We start from the raw sequence: 26,973 nt of genomic DNA, 5'->3' as shown, positions 1-26,973 counted from the left end.
CTTTGAGCAATTTGCTAGCTAAGGACCAGGTATTTCTCTTAACCGATGAATGTTTGCAAGCTTTTGAAACTTTAAAAGAAAAATTGGTTACCGCTCCGATTATAGTCGCTCCAAATTGGAATTTAAATTTTGAGCTAATGTGTGATGCTAGCGACTATGCAATTGGAGCGGTACTTGGCCAAAGAAAAGAAAAAAAAAATTCATGCGATACATTACGCAAGTAAAGTTCTTAATGAGGCTCAAATTAACTATGCCACAACTGAAAAAGAATTACTTGCGATAGTGTATGCGCTTGAAAAGCTTAGATCTTATCTTATAGGGTCTAAAGTCGTAGTGTATACCGACCACGCGGCGATTAAATATTTGCTCACCAAACCGGATTCGAAGCAAAGGCTCATCCGTTGGATCCTCTTGTTGCAAGAATTTGATGTTGAAATCAAAGACAAGAAAGGATCGGAAAATTTGGTGGCGGATCATTTATCCCGCTTGGTGAATGTGGAGGTTACCGCGTCGGAGAAGGAAATCCGGGAAGAATTTCCTGATGAAAAACTGTTCAAAGTTCAGGTTAGGCCTTGGTTTGCGGACTTTGCGAACCACAAGGCTAGTGGTTTTGTGCCTCCCGACCTAACTTCGAACCAAAAAAGGAAGTTTCTTTCGGATGCCAAGTATTACGTATGGGATGACCCGTACTTGTTTAAGTTGGGTAGTGATAACCTTTTAAGGAGATGCGTTACTGGCGATGAAGCGCAGAGCATCCTTTGGCATTGTCACAACTCGCCTTACGGCGGACACTATAATGGGGTGAGAACGGCCACTAAAATCCTTCAGTCGGGATTTTATTGGCCCACTATTTTCAAAGACGCACATACCCATGCGCAAAGTTGTGATAGTTGCCAGAGAAGCGGTGAGATTGGTAAGAGAGACGAGATGCCTCTCCAAAACATCCAAGAGGTCGAAGTATTTGATTGTTGGGGCATTGATTTTGTAGGACCATTCCCACCCTCTTATGGTAACGAGTATATGCTAAAGTGTTCGAAACCACCTTTGTTTTGGATGAAATGCAATTCAATGATAAACGATCTTGGTACCTTTGATTTGTGTGTTATTGTGCAGGAAGTAGGCATGACATAATAGAAAGTGAAGACACAAGAAATTTGACAAAGGGATCAAATAAAACAAGCATTCATCAGCTTGCTCGCTAGGTGAAGGCTGTGGCGAAGGACTCGCTAGGCGAGCATCCAGCGAGAGCCCAGCGAAAAGCTCCAGTATTTTACAGTGGCAAACATGACCACACTCGCTAGGCGAGCTTCCAGCGAGGTGTGTGGCGAACACGTCCAGACTTGGTGAAAAGCGCAGCCAACACTCACTCGCCAGGCGAGCCTTTAGCGAGCTCCCAGCGAGCATTCCAGTAGCAAAACCTCTCAACCTCGCTGGAGCGAAGGTTGAAGCGTGGCCTTCGCTAGGCGAAGGTTTTGTTCGCTCAGCGAACATGACAGTCTGGCAATGGTTGTTTCTCTGGGCGCAGGTGCCTCATTTAGGGGCTCGCTAGGCGAGCCATTCTGCTCGCCTAGCGAGCATGACAGCCCAGTTGCAGCTCTATAAGTAGCAAGGGCTACTTTTTGGAACCATACCTTATTTTTCCATACTTTTGTACTTTTTCTAGATATTTTACAGCATTGTTCTAAGGATCTTTTGTGACCTAGAAACCATTTTTCTTCATCTCTTAACCATCTTTCACAAAAAGAAGGTGGATTCCCATCCAATCTCGATTATTCGACTCGGATGTTGATCAACCTTCTTCCAAAACTTGTTGACCAAGCTACCATGAAAATGAGTAGCTAAGTCCTTCATTTTGTCAAGGTTAGATGTAGATGATCATTAACTTTGTGTGTAAATGTAAGGATCTTCATTTGTAAACTCTTTAATGGTGAATATATGGTGAAAACTTTGTTCTTATTGAAAACTCTTTGTGTTGGTTTATGATCGAGAGATGTTTACCAACTCTTAACCTATGTTTTCATCCAATCTTGTTTGTTAGCTAGAGATAGTAATGAATGATTTTGTTCACCATAAGGTTGAACCAAAAAGTTGTCATTTTGATAGATTGTGTTAGAGATAAACAATGGATCAAAATGGGAAAACTCACAATGTGTGTTAGAGATAAACACATTGGGAGGACTTTGTGAAATAGTTTATCATCTAAAGGAGTTTATAAGTTTTGTTGATCTAACATATACATGCAAAGTGATCGTCGAACCCTAACTTTGGCAATATTTCTCAAATATTCAAACCAAAACTTTTACCGCATTTTATTATAATTTTATGCAAGATACCGTGACAAATACCAAAACCCCATTGTTACCTTAAGCTAAGAATTAAAACAACTGTCGAAAGGCGGTGATATCTCACAATCCCTGTGGATACGATAACAAAAACCCGACACTTAAAATTACAATCAACAAACATCTAGTTTGACATTCAGACAGTAGGCCTTATGCCAGGTTTGTTATTCTCCTGAATAAACAGACTGAAATAAATACTGAGTTATAACAGACAACCAACTATTCTATACCTCAATATCTGCTATCAGGGATGAATGTCATAACATCTAGTTTGACATTCAATAAATCCTGTATTAGCTAAACCCGCAGCATACTACTCAAGTATGTCATGACATCAGTCAAGACATCAGAGTACAATTAGATGTTTTAACATAAAATGCAGCCAATCAAACATCTCCAATGCATGTCATGACATCAGGTAAGACATTATAGTCCAGTTAGTGTTTTACCATAAAATGCAGCCAATCAAACATCTACATCATTATTGTGTGAATTGCCCGCGTTGAATTCTCCAAAATTAAAAATCACTATGATAGTTAAATTTACTTATGACAATCTCTAATTATGTCATATCATTAATTTAATATATTTGATCAACTTATTTATATTTTACGTATCATAAAATTTACTTATGACAATCTCTAATTATGTCATATCATTAATTTAATATAATTGATCAACTTATTTATATTTTACATATCATAAATTCTATCGATAAAATTGTAACAGTAATATCAATAAAATTTAGCTAAACTGATAAATGCGAATACGATTATTTAGATTTCTTACATCTTAATTATGTATTTTTTTAATAATTATTTTTATTTTATTTAGGATTTATATATATATATATATATATATATATATATATATATATATATATATATATATATATATATATATATATATATATATATATATATATATATATATATATATATATATATATATTGCCCCCATTATCTAAATTTTTTGGCTTCGTCCCTGGCGTTAGTTTATGGTATTTGACGTGCTTGTAATTTTGCTAGGTTTTAAGATTCTCGAATACATTGGAAGTCTACTTGCTCTTTCATCTTTTCTTTATCTATGCTAGTTGAAAACTCCATATCCGGGTGCTATAATTTGGATATAGGAGATTTTGTGGTTCTGAAAATTTTCTCCATTACTATCGATTATCCTAAACCTCAGATTTGTAAAGAAGTTATTTGGTGCCCTCCAGCTAGGGGTGGTAATAGGCCAGATTAACTAACAGGGACCTACGACCTAACATACACAGACTCAAGCCATATCATATTTTTTTTAATAGAAAAGACCTAGACTTTTTTATAAGTCTATTTAGCTAAAGAGGCTAGACCACGTGCCATAAGATTAGCCTTTCAAGCTGACCTATTTAAAAAGATGAATAAACTTATTATTATTATTATTATTATTATTATTATTATTATTATGTTGTATTTTATACTTTGAATTAAAATAAAAAAAATAAAATTTAGTTATCTTGAAGAACTTATGAAAATAATTTGAAAAAAATTATGAACAATATCATAAGTTATTGTTACAAGTAGTTTTCGTAACTTCTCTCAAATAAATAGTATCACCAAACTTATGCTAATAGATAACTTGAATGGGTCAATGAATACAAATATTTAGTCTCATTGATCTTTTAATTCGTTAGTCTATTTAACATTAGTTAAATTTCTTATTTACAAATATTCAAATGCAGTAGACTTTTAAATAGGCTAGTAAGCCAATCAAGCATTCGAAAAGGTCAGACTCAAGCTTATTTTTAGCCTATGATAAACTACAATCCATGCTTGGCAAAACCTAACTCGGTCCAACCTATTCCCACCCCTACCTCTAGCTAGGGGATGGATAAAGGTTAATGTTGATGACACTTTTGACAGGATCTCGGTTAAGGCTGCGTGTGGGGGTATTTAGGAATCATTTTGGTAATCATATGGGGAGCTTTGCTTGTAATTTAGGCTAGACGAATGCTCTTTTTGTTGAGTTTATGAAGTTATTTTGGGAATTGAGCAGGCTATAGATCATGGTTGGACTAATATTTGGTTAGAGACAGACTCTAAATTAGTTGTTTTAGTGTTCAGGAAATCATCTATAGTGCCTTGGAGAATCAGCTACAAATGAAACTATTGCAGGCATCAAATATGAAACTTTAATATTTTGACAACATATTTATAGGAAAGAAAACCATTGTACTAATAAGTTGGCTAACTTGGGTTTAAATATCATTAATTTTACTTGATGGAATGATGTTCATTTAGATGTTGAACTAGTCCATAGAAACAAATTAGGTCCGTCTAATTTTAGGCTTAAATAAGTTTGAGATTGGTCTATTTAATTTTAGGCTTAAATAAGTTTGAGATTTTGGTTCAATGTCACCTCGTTTTTCTATCTATTTTCTCTTTTTAATATATTTTAGGTTAAAACCGTTTTCATTTTAATTTGTAGGTATGAAAAAAAAATTAGAAGGGATTTTACAAAATTATTTTTCATTAATTGTATTTAAAATATAATAAAAAGATAACATTAATAAATCATTAATATTATAAAACGACTTATATTATGTTATGATACAAAATATTTTTCTAAAGGGATTTATAATAAAAAAATGGAGGTAGTATAAGATTCAATATAGAAATTTATAAATAAGTTTTAATAAAGTAGAGAAAATGTGAAAAAATGAAGGTAGTAGTACGACTAAAGTGTAGAAACGGCACAGTTCTCGATAAGCCCGTTTGATTGTCTTGTTTTGTTGGATCGAACGAACAATTAATCACTTTGTTCTTCCTTCTTTCCACACTCTCAAACACACCCTAATTCTATACGTGTATCAATCCTCACCCTTCAAACAACTCTTTCATCTCTCTCTCTCTCTTTTTTTTCTTCTTCTAGCTTTTCACTTCAAGGTGCACTTGAGAAATGAAGAGTGTTTTGGAAAATTCAACCATTTTTCAAATAACACATGAAAAGGTCTCTTTCTAATCCTCTTACTATGAATTAAATAAACTAAGCTACCTTTATTATTATTACCATCTAGATATTTATTGATGTATTTTCATTCAGCTTGGTTTCATTAATAAATTTCTAGGGATTCTCAGATCTATGTGCTTTGAAAACAATGTTCTGATAGCTTATTCAGATATTTACTAGTTTTTTTTTGTTAAAAAAAATTCGATCCATTGTTCTCATAGCTTATTCATTTTTATTATATATATATTTTTTTTGTTTTTTTTTGGAGGATGATAATAAAATTATTAAAATTAATTTGGGGCTGCTTTTATGGCTGTGTTTGCAGGAGGTGAAGCTCTGAATGAAACCTACTAATCATAATCAGTCTTTTACTTTTGAAAACTGAAAAAAAATAAGCCTTAAACAAGGGTTTCTGACTTAGACTGTGAAACATCATTATCATTTAATATTTACTAAATTAAATAAAAAGCACTTTTTATCACTATACAGCCGAACTACTTATTTATTAAGCCTCAATTTTCATACACATAGCATAGGTGTTTCTCTTTCTAAGGCATGATTGTGAAATGGAGGATGAGATTCAAGCATGTAAGTTTCCGAGACTCGGAAATGTTGTAAACAACTTAAGCAATTCAAGCATCAAGAGTTTAGGTTCTGGTAGAAGGAAGAATGTTGGAGGAATTATTGGAAGTGATTTTCAGAGAAGTTGGCAGGAGCGGCAGCAGGAGGAAGAGAACTCTTCGAGAATCGTTAGAGTGTCGAGAGGCTCCGGTGGAAAAGATAGACACAGCAAAGTGATGACTTCGAAGGGTTTACGAGATAGAAGAGTTAGGCTATCGGTTACGACGGCTATTCAGTTCTATGATCTTCAAGATAGACTTGGTTATGATCAACCGAGTAAAGCGGTTGATTGGTTAATCAAAGCCGCTTCGGATTCTATCTCGGAGCTACCTTCTCTCAATAACGCGTTCGCTCAAATTGATGTTGATGCGAAGAGCGATGAGAAAAACATACAACCAGATTTTGAGTTTGATGATGAAAGACTGAACAAGAATCTTTGTTTGTCTAAGTCTGCTTGTAGCAGTACTTCTGAGACGAGTAAAGAAAATGAGTCTAGCATTGCACAACATCAACATCAGCATCAGCATCAACATCATCAAAACATGTCTCATACAGCTTCGTTTACTGAGTTACTCACCGGTGGAATTGGTAGTAGTAACAATGGATCAATTCATGATAACCAGATTCCTCATGGTGGTTTCTCAGGACATTCACCATTCAATAGTGAAAATGAAAACCAGTCAGATATGATTCAGCTGCAGCATTTTCCATTTATGTCTGAGCAACATCTCATGCAACCATCCGTGGTGAATTCATCTTCATCGTCATCTTCTCATCATCAACATCAAAATGGGAGTCATGACAATTACAATCTCAACTTCACGATATCTTCTTCGGGCCTTGTTGGTTACAATAGGGGGACCCTTCAGTCCAATTCACTTTTGCCTCATTTCCAGAGGTTCTCAACCATGGATCATGGATCATCGACAACAACGTCATCGTCCAATAATCTACCTAGTTTCTTCACAGGAGCACCTGTTCCTCCTCCTCCTGTTGCTGCTGCTACTCCAACCATGGATCAACAACTTCATTTCTCACCTCTCTTTGACGCTCGTTTGCAACTTTTCTACCGCGATGGAACTGGAAGCCAGCATTCAGATCAGAAGAACAACAAATGCAATAAGAATTGAGTTCTTCCCAAGTAAGCCTCTACAAATAAAAATTTAATCTTTCAATGTTTTTCCTTACTTTTGAGATTTTTAAATGTTACCCTTTTCATTATTTTTTACCTGAGTGTTGTTTTTATTCATTATACTCCTAGTACTTTTCCTTTTGACATGCCTAAACCTAAAACCTAAAAACATAAACAAGATGAATATTTAATTATTTGAAAGATTATATGTGGTGTTGGATTCATGTGGTGTGTGCAAAACCATGAGGAAGTGAGTGGCTATATCTTGGTAATGGTAAACAAATCGGCCATTAACATAGTTTAAGGAGATGCTATCTGTTTACAATTTTGTCATTTTGTTCAGTCCTGCACTCACTGCATGAATTGGCGTGAATAGGGTTTACAATCCATTGGCTGTCTCCTTTTCAGTTCTTTCATTGTCCTTGGTTCCCCTTCTCTCTAGCACCTTTGAGTTCATGCCATGTGTAACATTTCTTATGGCAAAAAACAGTGTGTAAAATGTAAATAATCAAATTCAACTTTAGTACATATACATGTCAGTAACTATGTGGAAACAAAAAATACTATGATCAGTGACTTTTTCATATGGTGAAAGGTTCATGCATGTATATAACCACAACTTGACCCTTCAAGCATAGGAAGAAACAGATTCACCAAGTATTTGAAAGTAATGCTATTTATTCATATTCATACTTTAGAGTTTTTTATATACAATAAGTGATTTAACTCAGAAATAAAAAAGAAATTAGTATAAAGTACAGATAATATGAGTTTATTGGCACACAATTTTCATATAAAAATATTTTATACATGCATCCAATCATATTTTAGGGCCACATATATTATACAAGATATTTTGAGAACTATATAATAGCAAAATGACATAATGATGGTTAAATTTATGGAAAATGCTAACAAGAAAATTGATTTTTTCTATATAAAATTTATTATTTTTCTTTTTTTGACTTCATAACAAGTACTCTTAGAATACTAATTGACATTATATTAAATTTATTTATTATATATAATTATCAAACTTGTTCATTTTCTACAAAGTAAGTTTTTTGACCTAACTTAGAATTTTCTTTTAGTTAAAGTGTCTAGGTGTTTGTATGGTGAATACAGAATAGACAAATATATAGTGGAGAATTTCTTAGCAACATACTAGTATATTTTATTATATAATGTATAATGGTATAAAAGGGCATTTGAGAATGTGTCACACTTTATAATATATACAATCATTAACATTTGATTTTTGTTTTTCTATAGGAATCATTTTCCATGGCCTTCCTATGTAGGAGTAAAAAGTTGTGCCATATCCTTGCTTTCTATGTAGGAGTAACAAGTTGTGTCATATCCTTGTTAAGTGTTGGTATTTACTTTGGGACCATTTTGAGTCATTGACTTGCATTTTGAGTATTTGGAAATTTCTTATGCATCCAGATTATTGTCTTGTAAAAGAATATTGATTGAACTTATTCTTTCAATTTCTACAATTATTTTGCAAATTTGTGCCCTTTTTCTTTTGAAAATCATACCGCAAACAATTTGACTAATTAGGTTTGTTAACTTAGTGAGTTGAGATTTGTGTCAATGACAAAAATGAGGAGTCATGCCTTTGGACTATTTGCGTCAATCTATAGTGTCTTGGCTTACCAAATATCGTTATAATAATTAATCAAAATTAGACTAATGTATTAGAAGAGTAGATATGAAGGAGAAATAAACAGAAGAAAATGAAAATAAACTTTGTATTATATTCTCTTTTGCAATTCAATGAGTTATATTTATAGAATACAAAATTATTAGGTTAGTAATACTACAAGTAAAGGTTACTAGAATCTTAGTAACATAACTAACAAATATTAAGATGATCCATTAATCCTCTAACGAGAGTTATATATCATGCTAAAGAATATAGAAGGAAAATGGACATCCATATAATATATATATATATATATATATATATATATATATATATATATATATATATATATATATATATATATATATATATATATATATATATATATATATATATATGTCTCATTAAAATATTATTAAAAAAAAAATTAATGTATACAAATTTTAGTTAAAAAAACAATATTTTTGTGAAAACTGTCTTATTAAAAACGTAATCTAAGAAATTAAATGAAATCAAACTACGATAAAAGAAAGATGAGTGCATATCATATTCATTTATTTCCTTCATGTAAACAATAGTTAGATAATTATCTTTTAAACGACAATCACTAATCTATTGTTAGAAACTTTGATTTGCGATGACTTTGTAATTTTGTTTTGTCTTCTTTATAATATTTCAAGCACTCATTTTTTTTGTCTTAGAATCTACATGCATAAGTATTTTGGATAATTCAACATATCTTCGAGTTTGCATAAGACAGATGAAAACTCAAATTTACGCAAGAAAGAATTCTTGTATTTAAACAAGTAAGAGGGGAGTTCTAATTAGTATGTTTTTTTGAATCCGAAAGAGTTTATTTATAGATCAAATATTGTTGTTTCGCAAGGTTGTGACCTTGATAATACATATGCTTTCACCAAGTGTTGCAACTCTTTACTAAGTGTTGCGACCTTGATAAAACACACTCTTTTACCAAGTATAACAACTCTTTACTAAGTATTGTGACCCTTGATAAAACACAGACTTTCACAAAGTGTTGGAACTCTTTACTAAATATTACAACTCTTTACTCACTTTCAAGGTGTCATGTTACTGTTGGAACATAATAGTGGTTAATATTTAAACAATCTCCTTATTAATTAATAATTACAACAATCTCTCAGTTGTTCTAATAATGACAAGACCAATTTTAGAAAAGGAAACAAACAATGCTAATACGGTTAAGTATCTTTCGATTTGAACTTAACCTTAGTAAAAACAAAACAAAATCTAACCGGAATTTCAAGTAGCAAAGTTTTAAACCCGTTATTCCTTGTGATTAGATCGATGTTATCTTACACACACTCTTTAATAATTTTTCGCCTTAATCTCTTGCCCAACACTAGTTATGGCCATGTGCTTTTTCTGTCTCATGAATTTATCGTGAGAGAAACTCCAACTCTTACTTTGAGATGATACCATCTTGAAATTAGCATAAGTAAAATTCATATTGTATCTACTTTACTTGAGATACATATTCTCAACATTGAACTTCATTAAAAGTTTGAAAAAACTTAACCTTCCAAATGCAATAATCAATATTTTTACACAATGTTTCACAAACATCCAAATCAATGATTTGTTTTTATCCATTGGATCTAAAGTTAATATTTTCTTAATGTTAGATTGAGTTTCTACCGTTGTTGGAAGTCTTACTCAAGGAGTTATCTTATAACTCTCGAGGTAGTCTTTACTAAATCTTTGGCCAGTGGCTTAGCAAATGGATTAACTAAATTATATCATGAACGTATATATGTAAGTAAAATGATTTTATCATTAATCAATTTTCTCACAAGGGAATGTCTAACACTTATATGCCTAGACACTTTCCATTATAGAATTTGTTGTATGCTCTAGCTAAAGTGGCATGACTATCATAATGTATTAACACCTTTGAAACATTGCCTTTAGTCCATGAAACTTTTAACAGAAGGTCCCTAAACCATTCAACTTCTTAACCATCGGAAGCAAAAGCCACAAAATTTGATTCCATGGATGAGAGAGTGGTACAAGTTTGTTTCTCGCTCTTCCAAGAAATTACATCCCTAACTAATATAAATATCCACCTAATTGTAGATTTATGATCTCCAACACTTGATATCCAACTCGCATCAGTATATCCTTCTAGTATTATAGGAAATCTATCATAATGGAGACCAAGATTTTCTGTTTTCAAAATATAACAGAAAAAATCCTTGTGATGACCTTCTAATGCTCATCATTTGTATTGCTTCTAAATTTACTCATTTTATGTTTGATCTAGTACATTGCATCAACTACATTAGACAAGCAATTACACGTATATATTCTAATTGAGCCATAACTCTTCCATCATTCTTTTAAAACTTGACACTAGGATCAAATGGAGTATTCATTTTTTTGAAATGTAAGTATTAGCTTATATAGTCTTATAATAGCCTTTGTACATATTAAGTTTCTACCTATAGATTTCTTACACGTGTATTCTTTGACTTTAGTTCTAGACACACACTCTGTGTACCTTCACACTATATATGTATATCCTTGTATAGTTAGTTCAATCATAATGACAAAATTACAGTTACAGATTGTAACTGAATTCTTAACAAACTCTCGTTATTCTTTCTCTCTTTCCATGGATTCTTCATCTGTTCTTATCATGTTCATCTTCAATCTCTCTGGTTGTTTGAACATTCACAGTAAGTGTTTGAACTTATCAAGAACTTTCTCAACATAGTGGATTTGACTAAGTTCATAACGCCCATTATTTGTCTTTACTTTGATCCCAAAAATAATGTCAACTAGTCCAAGATCTTTCATCTTGAATGTGGAAGTTAGAAACCTCTTTGTTTCTAAAATTCCATTAATCTCGTTGATAATGATTAACATGTCATAAACATAGAGACAAATGTACTACAATGCTCTCACGCATATTTGTGTACAAACATTTGTCGCAAAAATTAGGAACAAATCCATTTGAAAGTATGACAGAGTAAAATTTTTGATGCCATTGTTTTGGTGATTATTTTAATCCATACAATGATTTGACAAGCTTGCACACCTTTTGTTCATTACCAGGAAACAAATGACCTTATGATTGTTCCATTTAAGTCTCCTAATCGATATTGTCATTTAGGAATTCTGTTTTGCCGTCTATTTGCTGAACTATAAGGTCCGCAAAGAAGATAATGCAAACAATACTCTAATTGTCATTGTCCTTACTTGTATAAGTGTCGAAATAATCAACACCTTCCTTTTGTCTAAAACACTTGACTACTAACCTATTAGTGTATGTGTTTAATTTACCATAACTCTAATGTTTCCTTCTAAACATCCCATTGCATCCAATGGGTCTTGATCCCTTAGGTAGATTGACTAGCTCCCAAGTGTGATTTGACATTATTATTCATTTTGTCTTGGATAGAATCCTTATAAAAGAAGGAGTCCATTGAAGCTACCATTTCCTTATAAGTCTTAGGATTATCTTCCACTTTAAGAATAATAAGAATTTTACGAACAATTTTTTTAATATTTCCTTCTACTAGATAAAAAGAAATAAGTCGGGAATCAATTTTGTTCGGTTCTATGTCCTTATACTTTCAGAGTCTCTTGCTTATCCTAAGATTGGGGTGTGTTTCAAAAATTCGCGAAGATCTTTCTGGTTGTGTTTCAACAATCCGTGGAGAGTCTTCCTCATAAGTTTCTTCATTTGTGGGAATCTCAGATTCCTTATCCTTCGTTGTAAGATTTTCAAAGAATTTCACATCTTGGGATTTAATAATTACATTTGACTCCAAATTCAAAAGTCTATATGCTCTACTGTTAGGTGCACAGCCTACAAAAGAACATTTGACCCCTCGAGGATCCAACTTAGTCCTTTTAGGATCCATGTTTTTATAATAAGCTACACACCTAACACTTTAAAATAATCAGTATTTGACGCTCTGTCTTTCCATACCTCATATGGAAAAATACCAGCTTTCTTCAAAGAAATTCTATTCATTATATGACAAACAGATAGCAAAGCTCCACCCCACTTTTTCCTTCCAGTTTATTGAGAAATTATTTTTAAAAGGCATTTGACGTTAGATCAAGTGTTTAAAATTTATTTGATTATGAAAGGTGTGTGAGAAGAAAGGGATAGAAATAGAAGTAGAAGTGTGAATGAAATATAATGGATGATGAAATACTTGACGTTGGATCAAGCACTCGCGTTGCTTTGAAGTGAATTTGATTTGAAAAAGACTCGACATTGGATAAATTTTGTTTTATTCTCTTAAAAAAGATCTTTTTATCGTTTAATTTTATCTCGTTAGTTAGCATGCAATGGAAAGCATTAAGGAAAGGGAAATTCTAAGCTGCCAAATGTTAATGGAAATTGGGAGGGGGGGGGGGGGGGGATGATACAAATTAATACATGGAATGGGAAAAAATATCATACAAGTTTACAAACCAGTATCATGCTTAAAACAATCATGTGGCCATGGTAATCCTCGAGCATGATCACATAATACAATGCAAATGAAATGGATACAATGAGGATACAAGTTAGAAACTATGTCTAAGGTTATACATGCTTAAAATGAAACACACAAAGCAATGCTAAATGGATCAAAAATGACAACATACATAAAAGGAGATTTTCAATTAAAAAGAAATGAATTCTAATGGGAGATTAATAGGCAAAATTAACCACATGAACAATTGAAATTAACATGTTAATACATGAAATGTTAACAAGATGAATTAATTAAGAAATAGGTTAAATATGTTATTCAATGTATTTTCAAATGATTAAAACTCAATGCAAAGTGATCAAAATTCAAATTAAAACCTAATGGATATAATTCTAATCATGTTAATACTAACTACTTTTTATCTTTCTTTAATCCCTAATCATGTTAATACTAATTTTTTATGACTTTGTTTTGTATCAAAAGATGCATAAAAAATATTAACAAAACAATTAGCAAACAAATATGAATTAATGTCAAAAGAAAATAACCAAAAGCAATAAGCCAAATAGGAAAAACAAGGGGAGGTTTAATTTGAAAAAGGTGTCGAAAGCAATTAGGGCGCTGGGCCCATATGGGAGGCTCATCAGCAATTGCCTTACTGAGGGCAGGGGGTGTGTAAGTGATATCATGGTGCAAAACTGAAAGTAGCATGTGCCTTTGGGAAGTTTGGCCCAAGAGCTCAAAGGAAGGAAACAATGCAATATTCAAATACAATTCAAGAATGAAAAAATACGCGCCACAAACTTAAATAAATTCAAACTCATATGACCTCAAACCAACCTCCTTTAACACGTTGGAGGTCGCCTCTGGCGGCGTTTGAAAATTCTCACCACCAACATACTCGTCTTGTCATTCTCATGCCAAATCCATGGCCAATTTCAGCTAACCCCCATCTTAATGGCCAAACCGAAGCAAAATTACAAAGAACCCTAGGTGAGGGAGAAGATCCACATTGAGAGAGAAATTTAGAGAGTATAGAAGAAAAATGGTGGAAAAATAATGGTTAATTGTGAATTTTCTAAGTTAGGTTAGTGATATTAGCTAAGACCAAAATTATGAGAAATATCATGTTTATATAGACTTGGTAGGTGAATGAGAACCCTTGGATTGTGATCCAAGTAATTGGTTTTATCAATGGTTAGAAATTAATTTAAGCTCAAGTTGCAGATCACTAATTTCAACCATATGATTAATTGTTAAGAGTGGCTAGGATTGAGTGAAAAAATGGAAGTTGAGATTTGTGTTTGTTTGAAAGTTTTATGTTAGTTTGGAAGTTATGGTAGTTAAGGGTAATTAAGTAAATGAATGGTTTGTGGAGAAATAGATAGTTAAAGGTACTTAAAGACCAATGGTGTTGGAGTTTAGCAAAAATATCAAGTTAGGATGTGAGGCAAAGAGTCACTAGTAATTAACTTGAATTTTAATGCCTTTGCCTTTGGTTTTTCACCACTTTTGCCTTGAATTTTGAGTGGCTTAACCCATGAATTTTAGTACTTTTGAGAAATGATATTTTCCCATAAATGAATGAAATCTTCCTTTTATTCCAACTTTTTCCTTTTCTTTGAATCCAAGCAAACCTCCAAAATCACCATGAATCTCAAATAAAGAGATGATCCCACCATAAGTAATACGAGAAATAAATCTGAATAATTATCAAATGATATCCACCTCGAAAATCCACTTAAACCGTTAAATTTACTATGATTGAACATTTGGTATAAATTTGTTACCATATGCAAATATCGATGAATGCATGATCAAATGGGAACAAAGTATGCAAATGAACAAAATCATAAGCTAGACGAATTAAATAAAAAAAATAGGGCAAATTTTAGGGTACGACAATGACATTTTCAGAATCCACAAAAGCTTTTGAAAGAATTTTTTCCTCAAGTTTAGAACTTTTACTTTGAATAGCAGATTTTTCATTTTTCAGAATAAAATTCTCTTCATTCAAATTGAAAAAATCTTTCTTAAGCTTACTATGTGCTTCAGATTCAGATACTTGAACTTGTTTCAGACCCTTGTATTTGTCCTGAAGCTTCTGATATTTCTCCAGAATTTCATAAAGACAAGATTCTAATTCAGAGTGAGATAAGTTAGGAAATACCTCTTTAGAGCCTGACTCAGATTCTGATTCTAATTCTGGTTGGATCTTTCCATCAGATGCTTATATGCTTGCCATCAGCGCCACATTAGCTTGCTCTTTTGTTAGAGTCATCTTCAGAGGATTCAGAGTCATCCCGGGTAGCTGCTCGACCTTTCTTCTTCCCTATGAAGTCTTTCTTCTTTGGTCCGTCTTTCCTCATTTTGGGACACTTATTCTTGTAGTGACCTGGCTCCTTGCACTCAAAGCAGATAACGTCTTTTCTAGCACCTGACTTCTTCAGTCCAGATATAGACTCAGAGCAACCACTTGTCCTTCTGGAGCCTCTGAACTTGCTTTGTCTTTTCTTCCAGAATTCGTTAACTATTCTAGAAAGAAGAAATAATTCATTTTCTTCTTCAAAGTATTTTTCAAAATTCTCTTCTTCTTCAGCTTGAAAGGCTTTAGTCTTTTCAGACTTTCCAATGGATTTCAGAGCCACAAATTTAACTTTTCTTTGAGGCTCATCCTCTTCAATCTCTATCTCATGATTTCTCAAAGAACTCACAAGTTCTTCAGAGTTATATTGTTCAGATCCTTAGATAGTTTCAACGCAGTTACCATATGCATCTATCTCTTAGATAAGCTTCTGATAATTTTCTTAACATGATCTGCAGTAGAGTAACCTTTGTCCATAACCTTCAGTCCTGCAACAAGAGTCTTAAACCTTGAGAACATGTTCTCAAGAATCTCATTATCTTCCATCTTGAAGGCTTCGTAACTTTATATCAAAGCAAGCTCCTTGGTTTCTTTCACTTGAGCATTTCCTTTATGAGTCATCCTTAAGGAATCAAATATAGACTTAGTTGTGTCTCTATTTGTGATCTTTCATACTCAGAGTATGATATAGGGTTCAACATGATGGTTCATGATTTATGATGATTCGTGTAATCTTTCTTTTTTTGATCAGTCATCATTCTTCTTTCCACCTTGTTACCACTGCCATCAACAAAAGAATGAATGTAGCCATCAACTACCATATCCCATAGATCCACATAATGACTAAGAAAAAAACTTTTTATTTTATCTTTCCAATATTCAAAATTTTCTCCATCAAAGATTGAGGGTTTGGCATTATATTGGTCTCTTTCATTGTCACTAGCGGGTAAAGCTAGTGGAGGGATTCCTGTCATAGTGTTTCATAAGTCTGGATCTTTATCTGACACGATGAAGTGTTTGATTTGAAATCAATACCAGAACCGGAGCTCTGATGTCAATTGAATGTAATGGAAACACAAGAAATATGGGGTTTGAATTGGGTTTCAAGAATTAAAATTTGGGCAACCCAAAAACACAAATAGAAAACTAAGAGCAAAAGTAATGAACACAGTTATTTTTATCCTAGTTCGCTGTTAACAAAATTACCTCCAATCCATCCACCAAAGTGATTTCTCCTTATCACAAGGACTTAATCCACTATAACCAAACTTGATTACAATATAAAGACCAAATGTCAATGTATTTTTGAGTAATTCTGACTAAACCCAAGCCACTCAAGAAAATACAATAAAAAAGATTGAGATACAAAATATGTTTACAAAATGGTTTTAAGAAAGTAGAATACACAAATGAATTACAAGTATATCACATAAAATATATTCTATGAAGAGTATGAACAAAAATTCCTTGTGTGTATTTTTCTTTTTTCTTAAATATTTCATTGTATGCAATGTTCACGAAAATGATATTTTCTTAGCGTTGACACTATCCCATTCTTCCAAGACTCCTTTATATAGGCAATGAAAAGATTCTTTGGAGGATAGAAATGGAATACTCAAATACAACCGTATCCTTGCATAACGGTCTGTGAAAGTGGGAGGCACAATGATACAATAGTACAATCTTTCACCTACAAAATCAGTGTAGTGGAAGGAATATTTGATCTTGTACTTTATATTATTTTCTCACGTAAAACCTTTTTGATCTTATCTATTCATAGGCTTATGATAAATAGGTGATGAAGCGTGCATAGAAAGAAGAATAAGAGTCCGGTTGAGAGAATCTTCAGAAACTTGGTCTTCAGAGTCTTGATCCAATTCATCAGAACCTAGTCTTTAGAGTCTAGTGACACAGTTCATCAGACTTGATTGAGCGTGAGGCTTCAGAGCTTAACAACGTCAGAAGCATCATAGTCATACAACTTCGGATAGACAATAGTCAGAAGTATTGAGTAGAGTAGTCCAGAGCTTGAATATCTTGTAGAACACACATCTCAAAGTCAAAGTGCACTAGGTTCAGAATCTGATAACGTCACATATCACTTCTTCAGAGTCAAAATTTGTATCTAGTATCTGCATACTAAACAAAACTATTAGGATACACAATTATTCTCTAATACTCTATGTATTGTTATCATTAAAATATAATGTTAGATGCATACTCAAATTTTATTGTTACATTCATCTCAGATGATCGTGTTTCAGAGTTCTTATACATAAGTGTTATTCCTTTTAATGCATACTCAAATTTTATTGTTACATTCATCATTATGGCTGAAATGACTCGGCGTCAACCACATCCCACAAAAAATCATTGTCATGTACAAGAGAAAGCTTATCAAATTCTTCATCAACAACTTTACATTGATATACGTAGTTTTGTATTTAGCAGTTTAATAAACTTTCAGAGTCAGAGTTATCAAGTGATTTCAACCCTCTCTCAAATTTTATTATAGAGGATTATCGGTCCAATGGAGCATATACTATCAATGCAAACTACAAATAACAAGTAATATATGAGCAAAAGTTTTTTAAAAAAAATTGACCGTAATATATGAGCAAATGTCAATAAATTTATTTGTATTTAATGTTTTTACCCCAACATTATCCCTGCATTAATTACTTTATAATATTATGAATGAAAATTTAATTAATGATATATTAGTAATTGTATTATGTCTTTTACATGAAATCAAAAAAATTAAATGCACTTAACTATCATTCTTAATAAACGTAAAAAATATCTTTTTCACTTATAAATCAGACCGGAATAATACATAATTATTTGACAGAATTATAAATATAACCAAATATATGAATGCAAAATTATGTGGCAAATTTACCGAGATAACCCATATTTTCGAAGAAATTTCCAAAATAATCCAGATTTCAAAAAAATTCCCAATATACCCCACTTTTAGAGGGAGACGCCAATTGGATTGGCGCCCCCTCTTAAAAATTGCAAGGAGGCGCCAATTGGATTGGCTAGGGCAGGCGCCAATCCAATTGGCGCCTCCCTTAAAAAAGCCTCACATGAAAAAACTTCCAACATGAAAGTTGTAGATCTTTTCAAGACAATGAATTTGGATATAAATTTTGCAACATTTGGATTTTTTTTGAGAAAGTTATGGGTAGTTGAAGTTGGACTTCTGAGTTTTTCAACTGTTATCTGATCGATAATGTTTTGTATTATTGCATGTGTTTCTTTTAGGAATATTAATTTTTGTCCAACATAACATTTGAACTAGACATCTTAAATTTTCCAATGCACTTGGTCCCACCTCAAAATAATAAAAAATGAGTGAGTTAGGTCCCTGCGAACTTGACCCAAAATTAGGGTTTCTGTCAAAACAAGTGTATGTGAATTTTGCCAAAAGGGACCAACTTCAAGCCCTTTAGTTTGAATGATAAAAGCCTCAAATGACAAAACCTTCAATATAAAAGTTGTAGATCTTTTCAAGATAATGAATTTGGACTAAAGTTTTGCATCATTTGCAATTTTTATGAGAAAGGTATGGGCACCTGAACTTGGACTCTTTGACATTTTATCTGTTATCTGACCTATAATGTTTTGTATTATTGCATGTGTTTATGTTAGAGTTATGACTTTTTGTCCAACATAACAAGTGAAGTAGACACCTTAAAGTTTCCAATGCACTTGGTCCCACCTCAAAATAATTAAAAATGAGTGAGGTAGGTCCTTGCGAACTTGACCCAAAATTAGGGTTTCTGTCAAAATATGTGTATGTGAATTTTGCTAAAAGGGACCAAATTCAAGCCCTTCAACATAACAATAACAAGTCCTTGAATTAGGGTTTCTTACCTATAAATTTTTGTATTATGATATGTGTTTATTTTAGAATTATGAAAGAAACCTAATGTTTGGAGTTTACACAAAGATAAATTTGACATAATACGAATTGATATTAATAAAATTTGGATTTTACACAAAGAATCCTAATGGTGATGACCGGGATCACCTAACCGACCTCCGGTCCCACATCCCCTAGCTACCCTAACCCTTGGCCCTAACCCACGTTGACGATTCTGCACCGGTGTTTGTTCATCTGATGGTCCAAGAGCGTCATTACCTCCTACAGGAGAAGATCCGTTGAGGTATTCAGCCAACTCAGCATAGTCTTCAGTATTCAATGATGGTGTACCGGCGTAGCTGAGCTCATGACCCATGCCAGAGAAGTTGGGGTGTGGTTGACTCATGGATGGGCGACCGAGACGGTTGAAGGGGGACATGGGTGACAATGATGGGTCTAGGAAAGGTTGGAAAGGTTGTTGGGGTGTTTGGAAGAGATATGGTTGTGGGATGTTTTGGTATTATGATGTTTGGGGTTCTTGGCTACGGTAGGTGATGGGGCGGTTAGTGTTTTGGGTAAGGCGACTTTGGTAGGGTGATGGTGTGGGTGCGAAGCGATGTTCGGTCGAAGGTTGATGGTCCATTTGTTGGTGGTGGTATGGGGGATGTTCTTGGTTTTGGGGTTGGGTGAATGGCATGTTTTGGTTGTATGTTTGTGTGTTTGTGGAACGGAAAGTTTGTCGGATAGGTGGTTGTGAGTAACCGGGCTGAGAATGTTGTTGGGGGTTAGATGTTGATCCTTCTTGTGTGTAACTTGTCTGGCGTGGGTCGTAGAGGTACATATCATCGGCGATGAATTGAAATCCAACTGATCTATACCAAGCCATATAAGTACGACTTGGTTTTACCTCATTTGGCATGACTGCGTCAGTTAAGACATGGTCATGACGGTGCTTCCACTTGCGACACTCTGATCTTGCGAAGGTTTGCCAAGGGTTGTAGTTCCATTGGTCGTTCACTTTACGCATATGCCATTCTCCTAGGCTAGCTAGGGGATCTGGGATATTCTGGACCATACCAAACTGCAGCTTCACACGGTCGGTGTTGTGCAGCTCCACTGTTGTGAACCGTATTATCGGTGTGCATGTTGTCCATACGGCTGCGTCTTCAGGGTTGATCTGATGCTCATGATCCATATTAAGGTATGGACGCCAAATGAACTGAAATGTTAAAGACGATAGGATTTAAATGAATGTAGAAAAAGTCAACATAATATGAAGAAATAATGAAATTATTTTGCTTACGTCTGCCGGTCGAAGGTGATCCAACAGGTTGCGATATTGAGTAATACAGTGTCTCGGACATCTGCTGTAATTCATACCGCGTGCCGACCATCTACACCAAAAAGTTAAAATAAATTAGTTATGGGTAATAAACTGTAAGGAAGGAAGTAAAGGTATAGCAATTTAAACAACTTACTTTTTTGCATATGGAAAAGTGAAGGGGTTGCTATTGACCGGTGCTAGAGACGGTAGTCTTGACCATCCCCATGTTTGTAGCAAAACAGCACATCCAGAAAATGTAGAAGTATCTTTGTGGGAGTTTTTGCACAAAGAACTATAGAGATAGGCTAGACATGCGGATCCCCAACTATAACTACCTATTCTATCTATATGTCTAAGTAAAGGTAAGTACATAATATGCATGCTAGAACCACTACCTTCGGGAAATAAAAAGGATCCTAGTAACAACATAATGTAACACCTAGTTTTGATGATTCGAGCATCTTCGGTAGAATGCTCATCTAAATAAAAACTATTATAATATGACTTTAGGCGTGAAAGTAGTATACCTTGTCCCCTAGCATTATCATCTAACAAATCAGTGTTTAAAAGCTCCATGCAAATTGAATTTGCATAGTTGGTCTTACCATTAACAGCTTTGCCTTCAATTCGTAGTCCTAAAAGCATGTAGACGTCTTCTAACGTCACGGTACACTCACCGTTTGGAAACCAAAATGTGTGTGTCTCTGGCCTCCATCTTTCGCATAAGGCTAGAATGAACTTGTTATCTATAGACCAAGACATAATTTTGCTAAGGTGACCAAAACCGGCGAGTTCAACATAAGGTTGAATCATCGGGTCCATTGGGACAAATTCGTGGACTCGAGTTCAAAACCTTGAGACCTCCTATAATAGAAATAATGTAACACTTGACTAAGTCGGTATTTAAAAATAAAATGGGGTTGGTGGAGATGAAACATAAAAAAGAAGTATAAGAAAAAACTTACGTATGTCGCGATGTTTGCAACTGTTCCTCTGTGTGCTTCGCCCATTGTGAGTAAAGACATATTGTTGGGGAGTTGGTGTAGATGAAAATGGAAGATTTTGTTGAAGATGAAATTGTAAAAGAAGTAATGTAGATGAAGTAGTGAGAAATGTAGATGAAGTAGTGAGAATGTTGGTGTGGAAGAATTGTTGAAGGAGTGGATCAATTTATAGGCAAATGGAGGAGTGCATGAAAAATTGTGTTTGCATGGTGTCTCCACCTCATTTGGCGACCATGTGCAATATTAAAGTGGGGGCGCCATTCAAATTGGCGACACCATAGGGTACATGCATGCAAGGCTAGTTCTGAATGCTTGGTTTCGAGGACTGACTCCATGGGGGCGCCATTCAAATTGGCGACCATGTACAAGCCTTAAAGGTAGGCGCCAAACCAATTGGCGCCACCTTCTGCATGTCTGACAAGTGGCATTGTTGTCTCCTGCATGCTGAACAAATCACTTATGGATGGCTTGCATGATTGACACATCATCTCTGACCATCTTAGGTGTCCGACACGTGTCTGTCTTGTCTCCTGCATGCTGATGACTAGCTTCTTGATGGCTTGCATGATTGACACATCATCTCTGACCATCTTAGGTGTCCGACACGTGTCTGTCTTGTCTCCTGCTTGCTGATGACTAGCTTCTTGATGGCTTGCCTGGTTGACACATCATCTCTGACCATCTTAGGTGTCCGACACGTGTCTGTCTTGGCTCCTGCATGTTGATGACTAGCTTCTTGATAGCTTGCCTGGTTGACACATCAACTCTGACCATCTTAGGTGTCCGACACGTGTCTGTCTTGGCTCCTGCATGCTGATGACTAGCTTCTTGATGGCTTGCCTGGTTGACACATCAACTCACACTGTCTTGCAGGATTGACACGTCATCTCAGACACGTGGCTCTCTAGTATCCTGCATGTTGAATACTCACTTCTGTCTTGCATGACAGACACATCAACTCTTGACTAGCTAGCATGCTTGACACATCAACTCACACTGTCTTGCATGACAGACACATCAACTCTTGACGAGCTAGCATGCTTGACACATCAACTCACACTGTATTGCATGACAGACACCTCATCTCAGAAATTACTTGCATGCTTGACACGGTATCTCAGACTAGCTTCAATGTGAGACACTGATACCATCTATTTAAGTGTCTTAATATCACATTCATCTGCACTTGCAAAATACTTTTCATCTCCAAAATACTTTTCATCTTCACTCACATTCATCTTCACTCACATTAATACTTATCATCTGCAAAATACTTTTCATCTTCACTCACATTCATCTGCACTTGCAAAATAGTTTTCATCTCCAAAATGTCATCTTCATCATTATATAGTATCAACGTTCACTGCAACGGTGAAACTTTTGAGTCTGAGCTTCATGGTTTTTGTTTTAGAAACACTGATACCATTAGAGTCACGATGAAGAGAAATGCAACCTTTTTGCATTTCAAAAAAATAATACAATCCTTTATAGCATCAGGTATTGTGTCAAAGATGACATATCAGAATCCTATATTTTTTGAGAATGGTCAATGCAAGTTTTCCCCCCTTAAGATACGAGACGATGAAGATGTTGAAAGCATGTTTCTTAGTCATGAACATTCAGGCATGGATTGTATCGAGTTGTACATTACTCTACAACCATGTATACCGTCTCAACAGTCTCAACTAACAGATCAGGATCCAGCTGGTGGAGATGTTGCAGATGATGCACAATGGTCAGATGAACTCAACCCAGAAGCAGAAGTAGAGGTCGATGTTGTTGATGAAGAAGAAGAGGAGACTGAGATACAGGTTGATCACATCCTGAATAACGACGATGAAGATGAGGCTCAACCACCACCAATACCTCCTACTCATGCCTATATTCCTCCTCAACATATGACAAATATGGATCTTCACGACGATGAAATGTCCGACAGTGTCTTCTATAATCCGTATCCGAGACCAGTAGGCGAATTAAAGGTTGGAGACATGTTTCGTACCAAAGAGGAATGTGTCTTGGCAATCAAAAAATACCACATGAACAACTTTGCTGACTTTACGGTGAAACGCACTGATTCTAGAAGGTATGTTATCGAATGTCGTAACATGCTTTGTAAGTTTCGTTTGGCTGCATCTTACAAGAAGAAAAATGACTCTTGGGAGATCGCTTCAATAGACCCACCACACAGTTGCGTCGCAACAACCGTTCAACAAGATCACCGTAAACTAAGCACAACCTTGATATGTCGAGACATTCTGCCATTGGTAAATAAAGACCCATCAGTGAAGGTGAGTATAATTATATCCCATATCCGAACAACATATAATTATACTCCATCTTACAAGAAAGCATGGATTGCGAGGACAAAGGCTGTTGAGCAGGTTTTCGGCAACTGGGAGGACTCATTCAAGGAATTACCACGGTTTTTATGGGCACTAAAAACTTATGTCCCAGGAACTGTGGCAATTCTGGAGACAGTGCCAGCAATGATGCCAGACGGAACCTGTGCTACAGGTAATAGAATATTTCACCGTCTCTTTTGGGCATTTGACCCGTGCATCAAAGGTTTCGCTTTCTGCAAACCTCTCCTGCAAATTGATGGCACTTGGTTATACGGAAAATACAAGGGTACGTTGCTCATGGCAGTTGCACAAGACGGTAACAACAATGTATTTCCCATTGCCTTTGCTCTTGTTGAAGGTGAAACGGCTGCTGGATGGGGTTTCTTTCTTCGACATCTCAGAACGCATGTCGCTCCACAAGCCAATCTATGTCTGATTTCTGATAGACATGCTGCCATCGAAAGTGCCTACAACAACCATGACAACGGATGGCATGATCCTCCTTCTACACATGTCTACTGTATCAGACACATTGCACAAAACTTCATGCGTGCTATAAAAGATAAGAATCTTCCCAAGAAGGTGGTGAATGCTGGGTATGCTTTAACTCAACCGTCTTTTCAATATTATCGTGATGAGATTCGACTGTCTAATGAAGACGCGGGGAGATGGATAAATAACATCCCAGTAGAGTAGTGGACAAGAGCATTTGACGGTGGTTGTCGATGGGGCCACATGACAACAAACATTGTGGAATGCATGAACGGGGTTTTCAAAGGAATTCGAAACCTGCCCATAACCGCCTTGGTAAGATCAACCTATTATAGGTTGGCTTCTATGTTCGCAAGCAGAGGTGAAAGATGGAGTGCAGTGTTAATGTCCGGACAAGTATTCAGTGAATGTTGCATGAAGGTCATGAAAGAGGAGAGCATCAAAGCTACGACACACGCTGTAACAGTGTTTGACCGTCATAGACAAAATTTCAGCGTCCAGGAAACAATGGGCAACAGCGAGGGGAGACCAAATTTAGCCTACGCGGTTAAACTACACAGAAGTTGGTGCGATTGTGGAAAATTTCAGGCCTTCCGCATACCTTGCTCCCATGTCATTGCAACATGCGCTTATACTCGTCAAGACGCTTACACCCATTTATCTGATGTGTACAAGGCCAACACCATCATGAATGTATATAGTCAAAGCTTTTCAGTACAACCAATGGAGGATTACTGGCCTCCATATGAAGGAGATATTGTTTGGCACAATGAAGAGATGCGTAGAAAGAAGAAAGGAAGGCCAAACAACACACGTATAAGAACAGAGATGGATTCCACAGATAAAATGATAAGATTATGTAGTATCTGTCGTCAACCAGGACGCAACAAAAACAACTGTCCCAATCAAGGAGCATCATCTAGATCTTAAGCTTATTGTAACATGATATCTAGATCTTAAGTTATTTGTAACATTGTATCTAGATCTTATGCTTTTTGTAACATTGTATTTCTGTAACAATCAATCATTATATATCATTAAGTTCTTGTTACAACGAGTTTCATAACCAACATCAGTACAAAACATCTGAAAACATAAATAATTCTAACTGATTACAACAATCAAATTAATATCGTCTCGACCGAACATCATTTCCCTAGCATCCTTATCAGTCTTCATTCACACCCAACCAAAGATACTGTCAAGTCTCTCAATACTTCTGATTTTTTCCTCTTCTGGTATTTTCCCGTCTAACCATCGAACCAGCTCCCTCTTCAGTTGATCTAACGTGGTGATGTTCCAAAACAGCATCAGCAATTGAGGTTTGTCTCTCGCATAAATCACCTTACCGTATCGGCGACGAACACCAAACATGATAGCCAAATGATTATATGAATTGTGGAACAATAGGTCACACTACGCATCTATTTATAAGACAAAAAAGGCATTTTATGAGGGACTCGGCAATTGAGTTGGCGCCTCCTTTTAAAACATACACATAGGCGCCAATTGGATTGGCTAGGGCACCTACCCTAGGCTAGGGCACCTGCCCTAGCCAATCCAATTGGCGCCTCCATTCAAGTTTTAACAAAAGTCGCCATATGAACAACTTTCATGTTCATCAAAAATCCATTTGAAACTTGGAAGCTCATCATTAATTTCAAAACATTATAGGTCATTTTGACATAAACCCTAATTTTGGGTCAAGTTCGCAGGGACCTAACTCACTCATTTTTTATTATTTTGAGGTGGGACCAAGTGCATTGGAAAATTTAAGATGTCTAGTTCAAATGTTATGTTGGACAAAAATTCATATTCCTAAAAGAAACACATGCAATAATACAAAATATTATCGGTCTGATAATAGTTGAAAAACTCAGAAGTCCAACTTCAACTGCCCATAACTTTCTCAAAAAAAATCCAAATGTTGCAAAATTTATATCCAAATTCATTGCCTTGAAAAGATCTACAACTTTCATGTTGGAAGTGTTTTCATTTGAGGCTTTTTTAAGGGAGGCGCCAATTGGATTGGCGCCCCCTCTTAAAAATTACACATAGGCGCCAATTGGATTGGCTAGGGCAGGTGCCCTAGCCAATCCAATTGGCGCCTCCTTGCAATTTTTAAGAGGGGGCGCCAATCCAATTGGCGCCTCCCTCTAAAAGTGGGGTATATTGGGATTTTTTTTGAAAACTGGATTATTTTGGGAATTTCTTCGAAAATGTGGGTTAATTAGGTAAAAAATCCAAATTATGTGATGTAAATTCAATTTAAGATATGTATAAAATGACGTACAAAATTGAGACAGCTGTGTTGTGGATCATATTGCAAGGCATAACAATTTTCATGAAGATATTATTTGCTT

At 35.0% G+C, this 26,973-nt stretch overlaps 2 protein-coding genes across 4 annotated transcripts; one reads left to right on the top strand and one right to left on the bottom strand.

Moving 5' to 3' along the window:
- Positions 1 to 5,055: 5,055 nt before the first annotated feature.
- LOC127079830 (transcription factor TCP24) lies at positions 5,056 to 8,597 on the top strand. 3 transcript variants are annotated; one of them, XM_051020200.1, is made up of 3 exons: positions 5,056 to 5,333; positions 5,870 to 7,095; positions 8,359 to 8,597. In XM_051020200.1, the coding sequence occupies exons 1-2, from the start codon at positions 5,283 to 5,285 to the stop codon at positions 7,082 to 7,084; spliced, it is 1,266 nt and encodes a 421-aa protein (XP_050876157.1). In that variant the 5' UTR covers positions 5,056 to 5,282; the 3' UTR covers positions 7,085 to 7,095; positions 8,359 to 8,597. The 3 variants fall into 3 exon arrangements, with proteins under 3 accessions (XP_050876157.1, XP_050876166.1, XP_050876162.1); XM_051020209.1 differs by having other exon boundaries at positions 5,057 to 5,333; positions 5,865 to 7,095; XM_051020205.1 differs by having other exon boundaries at positions 5,058 to 5,333; positions 5,659 to 7,095.
- An 11,027-nt stretch (positions 8,598 to 19,624) lies between these two features.
- LOC127115867 (serine/threonine-protein phosphatase 7 long form homolog) lies at positions 19,625 to 20,833 on the bottom strand. Its single transcript, XM_051047296.1, has 2 exons — positions 20,749 to 20,833; positions 19,625 to 20,664 (listed from the first exon to the last, which is right to left on the bottom strand). The coding sequence occupies exons 1-2, from the start codon at positions 20,821 to 20,823 to the stop codon at positions 19,966 to 19,968; spliced, it is 774 nt and encodes a 257-aa protein (XP_050903253.1). The 5' UTR covers positions 20,824 to 20,833; the 3' UTR covers positions 19,625 to 19,965.
- Between the last annotated feature and the right edge of the window lie 6,140 nt (positions 20,834 to 26,973).

This window comes from Lathyrus oleraceus, chromosome 1 (assembly GCF_024323335.1).
Source record: "Lathyrus oleraceus cultivar Zhongwan6 chromosome 1, CAAS_Psat_ZW6_1.0, whole genome shotgun sequence".
NCBI lineage: Eukaryota > Viridiplantae > Streptophyta > Magnoliopsida > Fabales > Fabaceae > Lathyrus > Lathyrus oleraceus.
Note: the sequence above shows the minus strand (reverse complement) of the source record. Positions and strands in the feature narration are given on the sequence as shown.